Here is a 20,854-nt window from a genome sequence, read left to right on the forward strand (position 1 = left end):
GCTATGGGGCATGTAAGTTCGCTTTGCTGCAAGCCTAGACGGCGAACTTCAGTTCCCCATGGTGGCCCTCGGCCGGACCATAGGGGTGATAGATGCTCCAGGTGGTACTATCAAGGTATCTATTAGCCATGCTAAAAGTCATGATTGTACACTGGTAGAAACGGGCCGCCTATGCCAGGGGGCACTCGATCACATCCCTTGGAGCTCTCCACTGTGAAGGGGCTCGAAAGATAATGCTTAAGTGTGGGACCTCAGCGCTAGCCGATCAGTTAATGTCCATTATGCAACCAGGCCATTGCTGTGCAAACAATGCTAGTTCTTCTTCTCCAATCCACTGGGAGATGTGGTGTGCCACCTGACTCTTCAACCCCTCCTCTATCTGTGTTGTTGTCCAATCCCTTGAATGAGAGGACTGAAGGAAAAAAATGTAGTTTGGTTCATCCAATGGTGCTAGTAGATGGACCTCGCCCCTTCTTGACTTACAAACCATGAAGATCGTGTCCTCTAGAGGTAGTGGGAACTCTCCACACTCTGCAACTCTTAGATAGGACCATGGGCCACTACGGAAGAACTCCTGTGGCAACAGTTGTGCTTGTCTCGGGAAAGTGTGACGGGCGGCAGGGGCAGATGAGTTGGTGGCTGGGTGGGAGGGAGAAAACTGCTGGTGCGAGGAGAGCGTAGGTGTGTGTGGCTCATCACCTCTTGTGGGAGGAGGGGGTGGGTGTGGGGGGGATCACCTGCACCGGGTGCGGATCAGGGGGGGTGCTCGGCAGGGGTGGTGGTGGGGGGAAAGAGGATCGAGGGATGGTCGGAGGTACGTGGTAGGTGTGGGGGGGTTGCTGGTGGCCTTGGAAGGGGGGGGGGTGTGGGCCAGGGTCAGTGGGGGGAGCTTGGGAGATTGGGTGTGGGGATTGTGGGATCTCAAGTTAGGTAGTCTGAGGCGCAGATGGTGGCTGTGGGGGACTATGGTTCTGCCGGGTGGAACAGGAAGGGGGGGACTGTGGAGTGTTGTGTCGAGGGGGCGTCGCTTGCCCTCCTGCTCCTTGTTGTCGAGGTTGCGTTTGAGGAGCTGGCTATGGCCTCCCCTGCCGTCTTGCTCTCTATCGTCTTTGGATGCGTATGAAGCCGTCAGCGTCCACCTGCGGGCTTGTCATCGGAGCCGCCTTGGCTCCGAAACGCGTACAATCTACTGCTTGACGCCCAAAGTCGTGGTAGCGCAGACACTGACCTGGTTACCAAGTCACAATGTCCAACTCGTTGCCTAAAGGAGTGACCTCGTGTCTTAATCTCTAGGAACTTTGGTATACTTTATGTCTTTCACGACCACTCGTACCTTTGGGACTCCTGCAGTTGTCACTGCATCCGCGAAGGAGGTAGGAAGAACTATGCTAAAGAGCCATTCAAAATCCACCACTAACTGACAGTACTCTATCGCCAGTCCGGGGAAAAGTAAGGTGATTGGGTGTCTGAGAAATTTATTGTGGAGCGCAAATGACTCCACTGTGAAGCTGCTACACTAGGGAACCATGTAAATGACCCCCTTTGTGGAGGCATAGGGCGAGCTGTCTACTAACTCACGAGCTGCGTCCGCAGAGGTGAGTCAAACCATGAAGATCCCTCAGCCCATGAGGACTGCCTCCACGATCTACGCTGTGCCAATGTGTGGCGTGGAGTGGAGCCAATCTTGCTGCTGGGCCCTCGATGGGGAGTGTCCAACGACCTGACCGAAGATCGTTGCTTCTTTCAACTCTAGCTTTGTAGCACGGACGGCTAAGAGCTGCTCCTCAAAGAGGATGATGCGCAAGGTGTTTGACTAGGGGGCACTCGCAGAATGCGCCGCGTTTGACCAGAGGTTTCTATTGCGTGTCCTTGTTGGGAATCTACCTATCACGCTATTGTGCTAGCGGGGGGGGGGGGGGCGGAATTGTTGCAGGGGGAGAGGGAGCAACTAGAGGTGGGGGGGAGTCGATGGCGAGGAGGAGGGGGGGGGGGAAGGGAAATTTTTTTTTTTCAAAACGGTGGTGTGACTGCCTGGCCAACGGGCCTCAAGGTGAAAGAGGCAGGAGAGCGCGCATGGGGGAGGGGACGGGTGGGGGGGTTGGTAAGGGAAAAAAGCTGAGGGAGGGGGGTATGAGTGGGGGGTTGGTAAGGGAAAAAAGTGGCCGGGGGGGGGGGGGGACAGTGGGGTGGCTAGGGGAGAAAGGCGGAGTACAAGTGATCCAGAGCAGGCGGGTGTAGGGTGGGCGGTTGGGAGTGGGTGGAGGGTGCAGGGCAGGCGGTCGTAGGGTAAGCGGCGGGCAAGCTGCCGCAGGGGGGGAGGGAGGACTATCGAGCCGGGGGGGGGGATTGTTGAACGGGAGGGGAGAGGACAGATGAGAGGGCGCAGGGCGAGGGGGAGGAGGATCGGCGCAGGGTTGGGGGGGGGGATCGGCGCAGGAGGCGAGAGGAGGGGAGGACTAGCACATGGGGGAGGATTGTCGAGCGGGAGGGGGGAGGACAGATGAGAGGGTGTAGGGCGGGGGGGGGGAGGAGGATTGGTGCAGGCGGGGGGAGGGGAGGACTGGCACAGGCGGCCATTTAGTCGGAGAGAGACGGAGGGCAGTGACGTGAGGCGATGGCGGGAGCAAGAGTTTTTTATCTTTCCTATGGATACATAGTGCTATTGGACAAACAAAAATATTTGGTGCTAGTTTTTGGCCTAGGTCATGCATTTGGCCATAAGTGTCAGTTGGTGAGACTAGAGAAGTGGCGTTTAACGGTACGTAAGATCAATCTGATGGTTAAAGATGGTGCAGAGACACTCATGAATGGAAGTTGCCTAGCCAACTTAATTATTGGCCAGTCAGATTATTTTTCAGGATACTAAAATAATTATTAGATTAAGTTTCAATATTTAAAGATTGGAAATTAATATTTACTTATGAATAATGTTAGAAAAACCATTTGGGAAGGCTGCCATTTGTCAAAAATGCCCATGTAAGTTTGAAAAACGTCTTTAGAGGCTGGAGAGAAGCATTTTAGTGTATTTAGGCTACAAGAGAGAGGGGAAGATGTTGCTGGTCTAATTTGCAGCCATTGGAGAACTTATTGAGGTAGCTAGGGGTATGGAGAAGACCAATCAATAGCAAGTGACAGCATCTACAGGCTGTTGAGACAGGGCAACAGTAATAAATGACTGATTTTTTTTAGTTATTTGCATCTACAAGTTGTTGAGACTAGGTAGCAATAGTAAATGATATATTTTCTTCAGTTCTTCACGAAGAAAGTTTGAATTTTCTCTTTCCTTAGCATTCTCTCTCATCTCCCAACCTTTCTACATCCTTGCTTCGAAGATTACAGCATTGAGATCACCAGAGGTTGAGAAATTTCAGATTTCTCTGCTGTAAATCCTAATTTGCAAAGCATAAATTAGGGTTTATAGCAACCTCGGAAAGTGTGCTAGAAATTGGAAGCTCCAAGACTTGGATTCAACAAGGCTGAAGCTATTTTCAATCAAATTCAGGTGGAGGGACCAGCAAATCAATGAATTTTGGGCATTTTCCATCTCCATCAAAGTGAGTGAGAGTCAATAGTTTTTCGAATCAACGGGTAAATCAGAATGAAGACTTGTTGGTCATTTTGGACAGTAAGGGGAGTTGGAATACCGAAGGGGATTGGGAGAATCCCATTGTATATCAACTTCTTCTTTAATTAAGTTAGAGAAATACCGAAAGGGGCGTTGTTTTTGGGGCCAATAAGGTGTCCATTGTCCAAGATTGTAAGTTAATTTGCATTTCTTAGTTTTGTTAGAAATGTTACTGTTGCAACTAAGTTGTAATTAGGGAATTACCATCCATCCGCAGTAGGAAGGCTAGTTTCACACATCGTCTCTTTATGTGTTTTTCAATGATCTATGTGCAATGCAGCAAGAGGATTGCATGTCTGCAAAAGATTGTATCAATCATTTGAACCTTGTGAAGAAGAAAATCCTTAGGCAATAAATGCTTTTAGAATCGGCATTTGTTTAAATTATACATATGCATGTGTTTGACCTTTTTATAGCATGTGTAACTTATATTTCGTAACAGTTGACAAGATGAATCTAGAGGTCCTTTGAGAAATTTTGCACTGTTCCTTGTAAATTTGTTGTAAATTGGACATTGATGGCCTCTTTGCAATGGCTTGTAAAGAAGACTGGTTTGCTAGTAATGCATCCTAAATGGTGGTGTAGTTTTTCATATGTTTGTTTAGCTCCGCGAAAATAAGGCTGGTGTGTTTTAAATGCAGTTTCGTGGAAAAGATGTGTTGAAGATTGAGACTTTTGGAAGTGCCAAATTTGACGATGTTTCGGCTGTTCATACTAAAAATTATATCGTGGGTTTGGAAAGAGTAAGTCCTTTTGTTTTGAGAATCTTGTCATACCTTGTTTCAACTTTTGAATGAAAATGTCCTCATAAAAGCAACTTTCTTTTCAATGTATGAGAGCAATGATCAATTCTTGTTGGAGAGGACTAAGTCTACTTCATACAAAGGTGCTTTGGTGTCCAATAATACTGACTAAGCATAGTGTGGTTGAAAGGAGAATTGTGTCATATGACAAAGCCAATTTTCATGTTTAAAATCTCTGGCATACTTAAATAAGACTAAGGATGTTGTGAATGGGGATAATCTTCTCTAGTAAAAATTGGTAATCATAATGATGTTATGATTTGATTAGTATGGCTTAAAGAGGGATACCTTTTCATCTAGCCTTTTGATCACCAATTTGTCTTTCTCAAAGGGTTGATCTGAAGGTAACTAGGACCTTCTCAAGGATTGACATATTTTGTGTGGATGATTTGGGTTTGAGAGACAAATAAGATTTGCAGAACTATCATGCCCAAGTATGACTAATTTTGGCTATCATGCCCTAGTACAACTGATGTTGGATTGAGAGTAGTGTAGCCAAGAGTCTTGGTTGCTGGAATTTTCATATGGATCTTGTATGAGTTTCAAAAATTTTAAACACACTTGAACCTGAAACAAGAAATGTGACTAAGGTTCATGAATCTTCAGAGTACCATATCCATCAATCATAAGTGTACCATATCCATCAATCAGGACTAAAATCAATGAATCATAATTCATGAAACCAATCATCATCATATAGTTTCTTTTAAAATGACAAAGCAAGTACTACTAAATCTAATATGTGCATAGCCCTACAACAAGCTATAATTAGTAGTTCCAAGCAAAGGTGCAAAAATGAACAAGTTGCAATACTAAATGCTACATAGTGGTAGCTAATCATGGTTGTCAAGTATGAAAACTATGGTACTATACAATATGATAAAATACAGTACTAAATGGTACCTTAAGATTTTTAAAGGTACGGTACGATAAAAGTACGTTACTCTATCCTAAAAGCAGCTTAAAATCCGATTCTTTTTGACAAAATAAGGTAGAGAATTTGTTTGAATCTTAAATAACCTAATCCATTGGAGAATCAGATGAGTGTAAGGAGCATCTAGCTCATCCCAAAGTGTAGTTCGGACAGAAAAGAAGTATCCATTAAGTTGATACCTTATGGTACTAATACTTAAGGTACGGTATAAATAGTGCAACTACGTATCTAATACATTGTCCACATCATATCTATAGGGACCATAGAATCAGGAAGAGCTAAGCTGCTTCATCATCGTCTAACATTTCAATGTTCTTCTTCTCAAAAGGTGCACCATCTGCTGCACCTTCTTCACTTTTAGAATCAGTCTTGAAACTACTCATTGGCATCATCTTGAATAGCATGTGTGGTAGTGCGCCGGTCAAAGTCATCCTCTTTGAATGGGCTTGAGTGCTATGACATGTTGCAATGATCTCCTCACAATAGCATTGCACAAATGTCTTTGTTGTCCTTTGTAATGCGAGGAACCTCCTTGCATTATTTAATGCCAAGCTATTAGCATTGACTCGGTGAGATTTAATGGGAGACACTTTTTGCCTTCGCAATTTGAGATTGTAGTGGGTAAAAACACAATTGTTTTTGGAACATTGTACATTTGGTTGAAGGCTTTCACAAGACCATCTATAGTCTTCTATGGGTATCAAATGTGCAAATGCCAAAGACCTCAGCTCTTTACTCTCCTCCCTTGCTGCCCACTCATGAATCACAATCATCTGCATTAAGTATTTGGCGAGATTGGCCAACCTCTCTAACACAATGAAATGCATGCAAAGTTTTTGGATGCTTGTAAAAGCTTCAATGTCTGTTGGCCTTGTGCATGCTTAACACCTTGGGTCTATTAGTAACAAGGTTTACTATGCTTTGGAACTGATAGAATTTTACTTCCCTAGAGTATTTTCCCATGTCCTCAATCATTAGGTCTAGATTGTGGGATGCACAAGGTGTCCAAACAATGTAATGAAGTCTTGTTTCAACAACCTGCCTATTGATGATGCACATGTTGGGGGTATGGTTTGTAACAACTTGTACAACATGTTTTGACCTTATGTTATGGATGGCCTTGCACATATGGCCAAAAATGCACTCTCTTTTAACCACTCTCCTAGCTGTAGATGCATCAATGGCACAAAGAGGCACTGTGCATTTGCATGATGAAACCAAAATGTTCTTCATGTTTTTTTAGCATTTTTCCACCCATTGCAAAACAATGTGCATTTCCACTTTGTCCATATAGCCTTAAGGGACTCAATATCTGTCTCTATGGCTTGTACCTACATACGAAGCTTAGTAGTGCATAGTACTTTATAGGAGGCATCTACTCAATCACATGCAATGTGAGTAATTGAGGGGATGCTCTTTCTTGGTTGTGTGTACTTAGAATATTCAAGACATTATATAGAAACATGCAGATGAGATAGAGAGTGCAAGGAGATTAATGAGCAGTGTCCCAGTACTCTCTTGTAAGCACTCTCCTAGCTGTAGATGCATCAATGGCACAAACAGACACTGTGACTTTGCATGATGATACCAAAATGTTCATGTTGTTTTTAGCATTTTTCCACCCAACAAAGAGCAGTGTGCATTTCTACTTTGTCCATATAGCCTTAAGAAGCTCAATATCTGTCTCTATGGCTTGCACTTGCATATGAAGCTCAGTACTGCATAGTACTTTATAGGAGGCACCTACCCAATCACACACAATGTGATGCTCTGTCTTTGGTGTGTGTACTTACAGTATTCAAGACATCACATAGAAACATGCAGATGAGATAAAGAATGTAAGGAGATTAATGAGGAGTGCCCAAGTATCAAGTACTTGTTAAGCCAAAAAAAGATGCATTACACATTAAAACATCATTAGCTCATTAAAACACCCCTGAAGCTCAAAGATTACCAAAGTTTCTATGTCTTATAAGCAAAACACTCAAACATTGGGAGGATCCATATCTATAAATAGAGGCTGTCCACACCACTCAGGTAATCCCTCTCTTGCAGATTTCATCTATCTTTTGTAGGGTTTCAGCCATCAGCACTCTTCCACCGGCTGTCTAGTCTCTGTTGCCATTTCATCTACAGCCCGCGGTGCCCTTGGCCAGTGTTTCTGTTTACCGTTTTCCAGCTGCTGGTTACCACTTCCAAACCCTCCTGACAGCTGTGTTTTCAGTTAGAGCAGGCCATGTCGAGAGCTTCCTACAGCTTGTGTTTACTTCAGTGTAGGCTCAGTCAACATCAGCCCCACCTTCTACAGCTATTGCCGAGCCTCTTGTTGTTGCTGTTGATGAGCTGCCCATCACTTTCAGGTAGTCACACTGTTGGATTTACCAGTTCTAGCTCCATAGACTGCTGCATTTGGTTTCCAGCTTGCTGCCCTTCCACTGTTAGCACCTAGTGGTTACAGATCTAAAGATCCATCTCCGGTGGACATCACTCTCCGACTACTCCCATACAGGCATTTGAGCATTTTGTATATTCTTACATTCATTCATTAGCTTTAGAGTTCTTCTGTGTTTGTGTTTTGTGTTCTGCATTTATTGCGTTATTGTGTTTGTACATTCTATGTTTTCTTTGTGCAAACCATAACATCACTTCACAATACTTCCAAATAATCTAGTATAGGCCTCTTACAAAGTTAGCTGCTTAAGCATAACTTGTTGATTGAAGCTAGCATAAGCGTAGCACATGGAATGGAGGGAATGTTGGCTTGGAATGGGGGAATGTCGTTCCTTGATGGCGAGGAAAGCGGAATGCATTCCAAGGCAAGGGAACATTTGAGCCCTTGTTTCTAGTAGCTGTTCCCTAGTTCGAACATTCTATTAGAGATTTAGTCATCCCCTAAATGGGCACAAGCAGCGTATTGTTGTACAATTAGCTCACTTGCGGACAGTTATGCATTTCATGGATATAGTTCGAATGGTTCCATGTAGTCACCAGGTCATTTCTAGCATTTTCGGGCAGTCGGGTGGGCCACACAGGCTGTGTAGGATAACACGTGGCATGGGCATTATTGTGTAGCATTTTTTATCATTATTTTATTGATTCATTATGCAGCAGTCGGCCAGTTAAAACTGGCTGACCTGATCATTTTTATGATTATTTTATTGCCTATTTACAGGCTGGCCAGCCTTGGGTCATACAAACTTTTTTTCCAGGTGGAGAGAGATCATCCGGTGGAGATACACTTGACAGCCCTTGTACACATCTGCCTTCTTCATTTCAGCATTCATTAATTGCAGATTTCTGTGTTCTATAGTCTCTTTCTCTCTCCCTCTTCTCTCTGTGTTCATTTTCTTTCAGTCCAACCATATGCTTCCGCATTCACGGCACTCTAACACATTCTAGTCTCGTTCCCTTTGTAGGGATTGGGGTGGCAAGGGACGGGGTGGTATGGAGACAAAAGAAAAACACTTTTTACTCACTTTATTTGACCTTAGAGTGGATCATTTTTTGCTTGTGCTTCTTGAAACTCATGACTTGGTTTTCTTGCAACTTTTCTCACACACACACACACACACACACACTCTCTCTCTCTCTCTCTCTCTCTCTCTCTATGCGACTCTTTCGAGCGTTGAGTCTTGATATTAACACTTGCATTGTGCTTGGCCCCTTTTTCAAAAGTACTTCATGCATTGCTTGCATGTATAGCTTAAATCTTACGTTATTCAGCTTCTTTTTTATGTATTATGTACTCTTGTAGGATCAAGTGGTCTTAATATGTGGTGCTATGTTCATTTTAATTTTGGTATTTAAATTGATGGTTTTAGAGCATCTGTGAATACTTGCGAAGTGTTTATTCTAGAATTGTGAGAATTTTCTAATGTTACCTATTTTAAATGTCCCATTCCATCTGTGTTTCTAGAATGGGGCCTTTCCATTCCTATGTCATTCCTCGTTCCTCGTAGCCATGAGCATAAGATTAGCAAAAAGTTTACTTAGTGCTGTTGAGGATGACCATAGTTGTTTCAATATATGTATAGCTAAATGATAATGTAGGGGAAGGTGATAATGCGAGGCAGCATTACTTGAGATATCATGTGGGTATACACATGGTGCCCAAGCAATGGCTTTGTTGGATTGCAAATTGCCTTGCAGACAAATTTGTTTACTAGAAATCATAGGCATGGCCTTTCTATGTGGGCCTCAAATTTTCCTAGAAGATTATATTGCCATGGTTACATGTTACTTACCATTGCTACCTTGGTCAAAGACTGCCTCTTGCAAGAAGCCACACGGTTCATCCGCTTCATGTTTTGGTAAAAAGACTACACACATTTTGGAATTACTTGGATCTCTTGGGATCATATATGTACACCTAAATGAATGGGATGTGGTGCAGCTTTAGATGTGGAGACAAACATGACAACCGGACTTTGTTCAATGGCACGTATGGTGGGAAACAACACTAGGTTGCCATTGCTTTTTTTGGAAGATCTCGATATTTTGCATGGCAACATTGGGTTCAAGCCTTATGGCATATGCTTGATGTTGATCAGCCCATACAACTTAAAACCTCCCCAATGTTAACTTTTTTTTATTTTTTGCAAGTAAAATGTGACTGATTATATTACTCGAAAAGATTGATTACAACGGAATGCCCATGCTCGACAGACTAGCTGGAGCTGGTGCAAGGTCATAAATAAATCATGTGTATAAGCCTCTCAAGGCGGTTTGGGGGGGATGGGGGCAAGAAGCCATGGGGGTGGGGGGGGGGTGTATCGCCATCTAGGGCAGCTTGCTTGCATCATGAAAAATAGGTCTTGGCCGCCCCAAGTGTGCATGAAGTGAAAACAGAGCTCCTGACTAGCTCGAGACTCACCTTGCACCTGGTCCCATCGGCCGCGGAGGGAGTGGATGATGGAGGTCCAAAGCTCTGCCAAAGTCGCTTGTACTGAAAGTCTCTCCCCGCCAAAAACCTCCTGACACTGCGCCTTCGAGATGTGCCATCCAGTAAGACTCCCTACCATCTCCCATACCTCAGAGCAGTTTGCTATGGGCTCCAGTACCTAGGGGATGGGTAGAGGCTCCAAGCTGACCACTACGCATGACCTAGCCTCAATAATGAAGATTGTGTCTTGCATCCCAGCCTCATACAAAAGGTGATGGCCATGGCTGATTGCCTACCAGCAGAAAGCTCCCCATGAGATACATCCAAGAATGGGTGCTATATGACGGAGAATGTGGCATGCTCCTCGCCACATGAGCTACACCGCCTCACACAACCAAAGGCAGTGCTTTGGCGTTTCCAGAAAGTGCTGTGTGCAATGTTTACAACCTGCATCCTTCTGCATCTAGTCTAACCAACTCCCCACCGCCACGCCTCTATGTGCCAACAGCCACCATAAGAAATACGATACCCTCCTCTGTCTCTAGTTGTCCCATAGGCAACGCTAGAAAGTCTGCCGGAAAGCATTCGTGATGCTGTGCTCGCGCCTAGTACCTACTACGCAAAGGCGCCTAGTCCATGTTCTCTTGCATCAGCACGTGTCTGCCAATCCTGGCTGTGTACTTGAGGAACCTTGGTGGCTTCTTGGCAACCGTAGTGGTTGGCCATAGCCACTCTCAAGGGTCCCACTCCAGCTCATCAAGTGGCTTGCTCTCCCATATCAAGAGGTGCCACTCCTGGAACTCCTCCCAGAACACAGAAGGTCCAGACACCATGTCTTCTTCTGAAGGTCAGCCACCCAAATCCTCTTCCACGGAAGGACAACTATCCCCTCATCATGCTGCCCTCTGTCAAGGACCAGACGCCCCCCCTCCTGCACGGTGAAGAAAGTTCCATGTGGGGCGCCGCCCACTCTACCTGCCATGTGTAGGGGGATAATTGTTGGTAAAAACCTAGTGGCCCATACCTCACTAGGCTCTACCGGCTCTCGTATCGAGGGGTCAAGCCACTCCTGAGGTATCACTGTGTCAATCTTCCTTCTCCTCAACTCAACTCCTCTCTAGCAACCTGATGCCCGCTGCAACAGCTCTTGGTCCACTATCTTGTACACCTCTCGCCATGTTCTAATGGTACGAGCCACGCCATACCAGCCCATTGGATGTGGGGGCACTACCCCATCCTGATCTCTGACGTGGGGTTTCCAGATCAGCGGCCTATCTCCTCCTGTCAACCTGGGGGGCTTTGAATTAGGGCCTTACGGAGGTCTTGCCACACATGAAGTAGGTTGCGGAGGAAGGAGGATCTGGGGGGACGTGATCTAGGCCATCGTGAAGATCCGTCTCAAGGACGGCTTCCAATCACCGCCAAGCCTCAGTCTACACTCCTCGAGATCCTGCTGCAATAGAACCTTCCATGTCTGCGTTCTTGGTGTGAGACCGTAGACTATTAGCTTGCCTAAAAGGGCTAGACTCTGATACTCTGGGTCTATGATCTGGAGCCCTCCATTTGATCGATGCTGGATGATGGTCGCCCACGCCACCTTGGCCCGGGAGTCCCTGGAATTGTCAGACCCAACCCAGAGAAAATTTTGCACTAGGCGGCGAATCTGAACTACATAGGACGAGGAAAAGCACCAACATGAGGTGATGTACCAAGCGGTTGCTAGGAGGACCTAGTTAACCACCAGGGCTTGACCCGCTAGGGAAAGGTGAGCAGTACTCCAATAGGTCAGCTTTTGCTGAATAGAGTTGAGGATTGGAAGAAACTGTTGGGCAGGAGTGATGTGGAGTCCCACCTGGAACCCAAGGTAACAGACAGTCCTGCCCTGTGCACACCCATCTAAATCCCAAGTGGACGCCCCACTCTGTGCTAGAGTCCGGGTCCGTCAGGAAACCACAACTTACTTTCGCTAGTTGATTTTCGCTCCGGCTGCAATGTAAAACACCTTGAGAGCTAGTCTCACTCTCTCCAGCATTAGCTCATCGTCCTCTATGTAGAGTGTTGTATCATCTGCATACTCTGATTCTAACAGATTCGTCTCCTCTCTCAACGGAAGTCGGAGGCCACGTAACTTGCTCACAGGTGACTTGAGGAAGTGAGACATCGCCTATTCAAAGAGTAGGAACAGATATGGGGCTAGAGGACAGCTATGCTGGGACCGATCTCTCCAGCCGAAACGTCTTCTCTTACCTGCCGCCTATGAGAATCCTGCTACAATTTGTAAAGTGCTGAGACCCCACTGATCCATGCCTGGGGGGAAGCCCAACGTCACCATGGTGCCCTCTAAGAAGTCCCAGTCAACTCTGTCATAGGCTTTCTCGAAATCGAGTAGTACCACCAATCCCTCACCATTGTGCTGGGCCTACTCTGTCGCCTCAACGAAGGGCCTACCAATCATCTTGACCAGTGCCTTATAGGCCACTAACAACAAGATGATCGGTCTCCACTGGGATAGCTCCAATCAGTCTCCCCCTTTGGGGAGGAGACTGATAAGACCTGCTGATAGACTCCCTGGCATCCGTCCTGAGCTCAAAATCTCCTGGAAGGCCAGTAGTAGGGGGTCCTTCACCACCTCCCTGTAGGTAGTGAAGAAGGTCTTAGAAAGGCCATCCTTTCTCGGGCGTTTCTGCCGATCCTATGCATAGAAAGCCTCCTCTAGTTCCTTCTGTGTGAAGGGGTCTAGGAGGGAGCGTCCCATCTCCTTTGTGACGAGGGGCGGGATGTGATCCCAAACCTGCTATCTATATCGTTGTCCTCTGGCTGAGGTTGCCTCCTGCTGGAAAAGGCGTCTATAGTGGTCAGTGGCAATCTCCATCACCGCATCTAGGCTAGGGCGAATCCTCCCATACTGATTCCGAATGTTGCGTATCTGCTCTCCTGAGGTGCGGGGCTGATGCACCTGGAAAAACTCCCTGCACATCGTGTCTCCCTTCCGCGCCCAAAAGGCTGCTGAGGTGCATAATGAAAACTCCGAGTGCCTGTCCTCTAGGCGAGCGAGGGCTGCTGTGTGTGCACCTTCTGTGCGTGAAGGATGGGATCCCCTGGTGCCTCGTGTAGTTGTCTTTGCGTGGCTGCTAGGTCCCAGCAGAGTGCTCTCTCCTCCTCCTAGCTTTGCTACCTGGCTTGTAGGGCTGCCTCATAACAGATACTACTGGACTCGGCTAGGACCTCTGCAACCTCCTTTGTGATTCGGTCCCTCCTGCCCCACTCCATAGTGCAAATATGCTCAATCAGTCTCTTCACCTCCTCGCACTTGTAGATCGAGTTAGGGATTCGATAGGATCGTGTGTCTAGAGTAGAGGTTGGGGGATCAAGTGTCAGGAGAACCAGGCAGCAGTGATCAGACAAAGTGGTGCTAGCCAATTGCCCTACCTGGCCTCCGCAAGAGTATCCCCATTCTCCCACATAAAACCTGTCTAGCTGCTCCAACAAAACTCCGCCTAGCCGCCTGTTTCCCCAAGACTGTCCCTGATGTGGAAAGTTGGGTCTCTCCAAGCATCGCTTGCTGCTAGTGCCAATAGAAGACCTTCCATGCCTCCTGCACCTCCCTAGCCATGCCGTGGTAATTTTTACCTTTGCCCTGCTGGTCCTCTAAGGCCTCCATGTTGTTGAAGTCTCCTCCAACAATCCAGGAGTCCACATCTAGGAGTCTTGTTGCGATGTCCACCCAGAACCTGCTGGGTGCCCTAACCTTAGTAGGGGTATAGACATTGAGGACTCCAAGGCACGAGTCCCCAATATCCAATTTGATCCATAGAACCCTCCTTGCAACAATCGTTCTGTGGTCCTGTACAAAGGTGGTGAGGCTCGGGAGGCTTGGACCATAGGAGGTGCATATGCCTCCACTCCTGCCCTTGGGCACCGATGGCATGCTCCTAGTAAGCGTGTGAACTACCTGGGAGTATCTTCCCTACCCATTGGGTGTAGGCGGGAGTGAGCTTGTGCTCCTTTAAAAGTAAGATGTCGATCCGTCTGGCGAGGGCAGGCTGTAGCTCTTGCCAAACAATCAACTTTGTGGAACCACGTGCCCCACTATAGTGGAGGCTGTTCACATTCCAGGATGCAAGATGTAAACTCTTAGGGAAACTTGTGACTGACCGAACAGGTATGTGTTCGATGTGGAAGCTACTGACGAAGAAGAAGAGCTATGGGGCATGTGGATATACTTTTTTGCAGGCTTGGACGATGAACACCATTCCCCCATTGTGGCCCTTGAGCGGACCATGGGGGCTATAGATGCACCTAGTGGTACCACCAGGGCATCTATCAGCTAGCAAGCTGAGAGGCGAGACTTTGTACACTGGTAGAAATGGGCCGCCTGTGCCAGGGGCCACTCGATCACATCCATTGGAGCTCTCCACTACGGAGGGGCTTGAAAGATAATGCTCAGATGTGGGACCTCGGCCCCACCCCACCAGTTGATGTCCATCATGCAACCTGGCCACTGCTGGGAGAAGAGTGCTAGTCCTCCTTCTCTCATCTACTGGGAGATGTGGTCTTCCACCTGACTCTTCACCTCCTCCTCTATCTGTATCATTGTCTAGTCTCCTGTATGAGAGGTCTGAAGGAAGAAAGCATAGTTTGGTCCATCTGGTGGTGCTAGTAGATGGACCTTGCCGCTCCTTGACTTGCGTACCACGAAGATTCCCACCTCCATAGGTAGTGGGAACTCTCCCTGCTCTGCAACTCTTTGGTGAGACCACGGACCACTGCGAAAAAACTCCTGTGGTAGCAGGTGCGCCTGTCTCGGGAAAGTGTGACGGGCGGCATGGGCAGATGAGCTGGTGGCTGTGTGGGGAGGGGGGGGGCTAGGCTGCTGGTGAGTGGAGGATGTTGGCGTATGGGGCTCCTCACCTCCTGTGGGGCGGGGGGGGGGGGGGGGGGAGGTTTCACTTGTGCCAGGTGGGGATTAGGGGGACTGATCGGTGAGGGGGATGGTGGGGAGGGGGAGGATCGAGGGATGGTGGGGTGGTCGGAGGCACAAGGCAGGTGTGGAGGGGGGGGCATTGTGGGCTAGGGTCGAGGGGGGAACCGAGGGGGGGGGGGGGAGGGTGTGAGGGATGTGGGCGCTCGGGTGAGGTGGTCTGTGACTCCTTCGTTGGGAGGTGGATGTGGAGGTTTGTGGTCCTGCCGGGTGGGATGAGGAAGCGGGGGGGGGGGGGGGGGGGGCGTGAGGTGCTCTGCCGCGGGGGTGATGCTCGCCCTCCTGCTCCCTGCTGCCGTGGTTGTGTCTGAAGGGGTGACTGCGGCCTCCCCTGCCATCTCCCTCTTTGTCGTCTCTGTACCTGTGTAAAGCCATCCACATCCACTTGTGGGCGTGTCGGTGAAGCTGGCTTGGCTCCGAAGCGCGTGCAATTTGCTGCTTGATGCCCAAAGTCATGGCAATGCAGACACTGCCAGCTGCTTAGTCACAATAACTTGCTGCCTGAAAGAGTGTCCGCTTGCCTCAATCTCTAGAAACTATGGTATATTCTTTGTCTCGTTCATTGCCACCCGTACCTTTGGGACTTTTGTAGCTATCACTACGTCCGTGAATGAGGCGGGAAGGATAGTGTTGAAGAGCTGTCCAAAGTCGTGCACTTACTGGCAATACTCTACCACCAGTCTGGTGAAGAGTAGGGTGACCGGATGTCTAAGGAATCTGTTGTGGAGCGTGAATACCTCCACTGTGAAGCCACTATACCAGGGAACGATGCAGATGACCCCCTTCGTGGAAGCATAGGGTGAGCTAGCCACTAGCTCACGGGCTGTGTCTGCCGAGGTGAGTGGTACCATGAAGATTCCTTGACCCATAAGAACCGCCTCCATGAATCTGCGCTGTGCCAATGCGCAGCGTGGAGTGAATCCAATCCCGAGATGGGGAGTGTCCTACGACCTGATTAAAGATCGTTGTTTCTTATAGCTCCAGCTGTGTGGCACAGACAACTAAGAGCTGTTTCTCAGAGAGGACGACACGCAAGGTGTTTGACTAGGGGGCACTCGCAAAATGCACCGGCGTCTAACAAGAGGTTTTCATTGCCTGTCCTTGCTGAAAATCTACCAATCACACTACTATGCTGCCGGAGGGGGGAGTGTTGCTCCAAATGGAGGGAGCAATTTGGGGGGGGGTGATGACAAGGAGGGGGGGATGCTGTTTTCTAGCGGTGGGGGAGGTGTCGGACTCCATGGATTGCTGGCTCCCGATGGGAACACGTGGGCAGGGGCCTACCGGGGACAGGGCCGCAAGGCAAGGGAGGCGGGGGCAGCGTGGGGGGGGGGGGGGGGGGCAGTTATAGGCGTGGGGAAGCGCAGGGGTTTCGTGGCGGCCAACAAGGCCCGGGTGGGGGGGGGGGAGCGTGAGAAGGAGCTGATGGGAAGGGGGGCGTAGCACGCCAGGAGGGTGAAGGGAAACAATGCGACAGGAGGGAGGGGAGGGAAGGCGCGATGGCGGGTAGGAGGGAGGCGTGATGGTGGCTAGGAGGGGGGGAAGGCGTGATGGCGTGACAAGAGGGAGGGGGGAGGTGCGATGGCGGGCAGCAGTGCGACGGCAGGGAGCATCCGGTAAGAGTTATCATGCCCCCCAATGTTAACTTATCTTGTCCACTCTTGGCATTCGATCCTCAAGAAGTCCTCTTGGTACTCCCCTAAAAGAAAAAAAAGTAGGACTCTAGTACAAGATATCTAGATATTGCAGTTGTCTCTAGATTTCAAGATCATCACATGATCTCAGTCATAATGTGGTCTTTGTTGATGTGCCTAGGGGCAAGCCTCCTATGATTGACAATGATGCCTTTGATTTAATTGTGGTGTGGGCCCCTTGGTCGTAGCCCTAGTGGTTGAGGTCATTGTGCCTGGCGAAGAACAATGGCCTTGTATAGTCCATGGCATGGGGTAGGTGTAGTGTGGCAGTGTGGCTTCGCTTGTACCGAACTAGTAGTGCATATAGGGTCTAATTTGTGGAAAATAATATCACTGTTCTTTGCATGGATCCCTTTGGGGGGGACTGGTATCCTATCTTGTAATAGTGTTGTGCCATGCCTCTAAAGCTCTAGGATAGAGAGTCCAAGACATCTTTGGTCCTTGTACTCCTTAATATCGCGAAGAGGTCCAAAACCCTCACAAGAGAGGAAATGATACCTACCTTGTCTATCATAATACACTACACATTTGCATACATAGTGCTCCTTAGGCTCTTGACCACAAAGTTCACATATCGTGTCCTCTGCTGGGATCTTTCTCCATTTGCCCATCTCTATCCTCACTTAGTCTATGGGAGGAGGTCTGAATCTATCGAATAGCAGCTTGCATGCCATAAGAGAGATGTGTGCCATATATAGTGTTTGGATAATAAATCCATCCTTAAAGAGGGATAGGAAGTGGCTTTGTTAAAACTCCATCTTCAGTCCTAGATGAATCCAAGTCTTCCCTCTCTCAACCCTCTAGAATATTGGTCTTGATAATTGAATTCAGCTCAAATCCATTGAGGGGGAGTGTGAGGCAATCTAGCAATGTAGTCAAAAGGTGGGAGCTGGTCATTGTCCTGCCTATGCAGGCTTATCCAAATAGGAGCTTCATATAAAAGTGCTAGTATAACCAATATTTTTGAGCCAGTTCGAGGTTTGTGGAACTGTATATGTGCGCACTAGTTCTCCATGGCTCCTAATGTGGCATAGCCTGCCATCAATCTATCTTGAGTTGCTCTCCACATGGTGAATCTCGGCCTTGCCAAGGTAATTCCTAGTAGATGTATCTTTGGACTTATTCTATTCTCTCCCCACCATATGCAAATTGAGGCACTGATTGTGTGATCCATAGTTATTAACATATGTTTCATAATTCCATACATGTATGGGTATGAAAGTATGAAGTATGATTTAGACCCCTGGACTAAATCATCCATACATTGCCCTAATTTTTCTCTTAAAGAACTGGAAATATATAAGAATGATAAGTTGAACCTTAGTAGGAATTGTAAACATTTCAACAAAGCTTACACTTTGAAAAGCAAGCATAAAAGACATTGAAATTTGACAAGGAGACAATGAGTTTTTGGATTGATAATCAGCCCATTAGGACCACTAAAATGACTCATGAGTGATAAATTATAATCAGCCCACTAAGATCACAAAATCTTATCACTCATAATACATCATAGTACTTAAGACTGTAGACAACTCAAGAGACTCAAGAGTCAAGCTCAAGACTTAAGATTGTAGACTTGCTAACAGCTATCCTACTCAAGATGACCGATTTTCATCTCTTGGCTGAAGCTCATCATTCTGCTTATCCTCATCCTCCACCTCATGGGACACACGAGGTATCGGGATTGGATGCCCACCTGGAACCCTAGGTAACAGACGGTCTATCACCCACTATCACCCATCTAAATCCCAGGTGGACGCCCCACTCCGTGCTAGAGTCCGGGTCTGTGAGGAAACCAACCGACTTTTGCCACTTGATTTTCGCTCCTACTACAGAACAGAACGCCTCAAGACCCAACCTCACTCTCTCCAGCATCAACTCATTGTTCTCTATGTAGAGTGCTGTATCATCTGCATACTCTGAGTCTAACAACTGAGTCTCCTCTCTCATTGGAAGTCAGAGGCCACGTAATCCGCTCACACGTGACCTGAGGAAGTGAGACATTGCCTCTGCAAAGAGTAGGAACAGGTACGAGGCCAAGGGGCAGCCCTGCCGGACCGATCTCTCAAGCCGAAACTCCTCCCCTTGCCTACCACCTATGAGAACCCCGTTGGTGGCTGATCTCTAAAGTGCGGATACCCCGCGAATCCAAGCTTTGGGGAAACCCAACCTCACCATGGTGCCCTCTAGGAAATCCTAGTCCACCCTGTCATAAGCTCTCTCGAAATTCAAGAGTAGTACAGCCAGCCTCTGCCCATTGTGCTGAGCCCACTCTGTTGCCTGAAAGAAGGTGAATACATTGTCTAGGATGCTCCTATCCTAGACAAAGCCTGTCTGTGTATCATGAATGATGTCTGGAAGCACGGGGCGTAGTCGCCTACCAATCATCTTTGCCAATGCCTTATAGACCACTGACAATAAGGTGATCGGTCTCCACTGGGAAAGCTCCAACCGGTCTCCCTCTTTGGGGAGAAGATTGATAAGGCTTGCCGAAAGACTGCTTGGCATCTGTCCTGAAGTGAAAATCTCTTGGAAGGCCATCAGTAGGGGGTTTTTCACCACCTCCCAGTAGGTAGTGAAGAAGGCCTTAGAGAGGCCATTCACTCCCGGGCATTTCTGCCCGTCCTGTGTATGGAAAGCCTCCTCTACTTCCTTCTCTGTGAAGGTGGCTAGGAGGGAGCGTCCCATCTCCTTTGTGACGAGGGACGGGATATGATCGCAGACCTGCTGTCTGCAACGGTGTCCTCTAGCTGAGGCGGTCTCGTGCTGGAAAAGGCATCTGTAGTAGTCAGTGGAAATCTCCATCACCTCGTTTGGGCTAGAGTGAATCCTCCCATACTGATCCGAAAGGCTATGTATCTGCTCTCTTGAGGTGCAGGGCTGGTGTGCTTGAAAGAACTCCTTCCACATCGTGTCCCCCTTTCGTGCCCAGAAGGTTGCTGAGGTGTGGAATGAGAACTCCGAGTGCCTGTCCTCTAGGCCGGCGCTCGTGCGGGCACCTTCTGTGCATGGAGGATGGGAACCCTTGGTGTCTCCTTTAATAATCTCTGCGTGGCTGTTAGGTCCCGCCGGAGTGCTCTCTCCTCCTCCCAGTACTGCTGCGTGGCTTGTAGGGCTGCCTCTTGGCAAATACTATTGGACTCGGCTAGGACCTCTGCAACCTTCTCTGCGGTCCGGTCCCTCCTGTTCCACTTCCTAGTCCTAATCTGCTCAATTTATCTCTTCACCTGATCTCTCTTGTAGATCGAGTCAGGGATCTGACAGGATCATGTACCTAGGGAAGATGCTGGAGGATCAAGTGATACTAGGACCGGACAGTGATAGAAAAGAGTGGTGCTAGTCAATTGCCCTATCTGGCCTCCGCCAGAGCACCCCCACTCTCCTACATAGGACCTGTCCAACCACTCGAGCAAGACTCCGCCTAGCTGTGTGTATCCCCACGAGAATTCCAACGACCTTTCCCTCCTGTGGAAAGCTGGGTCTCTCCAAGCATCTCGAGCTCCTACTGCCACTAGGAAGACCTCCCATGCCTCTTGCTTCTCTGCAGCCATGCCCTGGTAGTTTCTGCCTCTACTTTACTGGTCCTCTAAGGCCTCTAGGTTGTTGAAGTCTCCTCCAACAATCCAAGAGTTCACCTCTAGGAGTCTTGCTACGATCTCCACTTCGAACCTGCTGCGTGCCTTGACCTTAGTGGGGGCATAGACAACGAGTCCCCGATATCCAACCTGACACATAGAACCCTTCCTGTCGTAGTCACCCCATGATCCCATACGCAGGTGATAAGGCTCAGGCCAAAAGAGGTGGAAACGCCTCCACTCCTGCCGTGGGCACCGATGGCATACTCCCAGTAGGTGTGTGACCTACCTGGGAGAACCTTCCCTACTTGATGGGCCTAGGCAGGGGTGAGCTTGTGCTCTTGCAGAAGTAGGATG

The 20,854-nt window shown here is 48.2% G+C and overlaps 1 protein-coding gene across 6 annotated transcripts in view; it reads left to right on the plus strand.

The window, feature by feature from the left end:
• Positions 1 to 20,854, plus strand: part of HDA14 (histone deacetylase 14) — a 205,692-nt gene that overhangs the window by 40,634 nt on the left and 144,204 nt on the right. For all 6 annotated transcript variants that reach the window (XM_087690061.1, XM_087690062.1, XM_087690066.1 and 3 more), the window contains one exon: positions 4,267 to 4,368. In XM_087690061.1, coding sequence (XP_087546187.1) covers positions 4,267 to 4,368 — 102 coding nt within the window. The remainder of the gene's footprint in view (positions 1 to 4,266; positions 4,369 to 20,854) is intronic.

This window comes from Lygodium microphyllum, chromosome 12 (genome assembly GCF_053477565.2).
Source record: "Lygodium microphyllum isolate KBCC chromosome 12, Lygodium_microphyllum_v1.1.10, whole genome shotgun sequence".
In the NCBI taxonomy this organism is placed as follows: domain Eukaryota; kingdom Viridiplantae; phylum Streptophyta; class Polypodiopsida; order Schizaeales; family Lygodiaceae; genus Lygodium; species Lygodium microphyllum.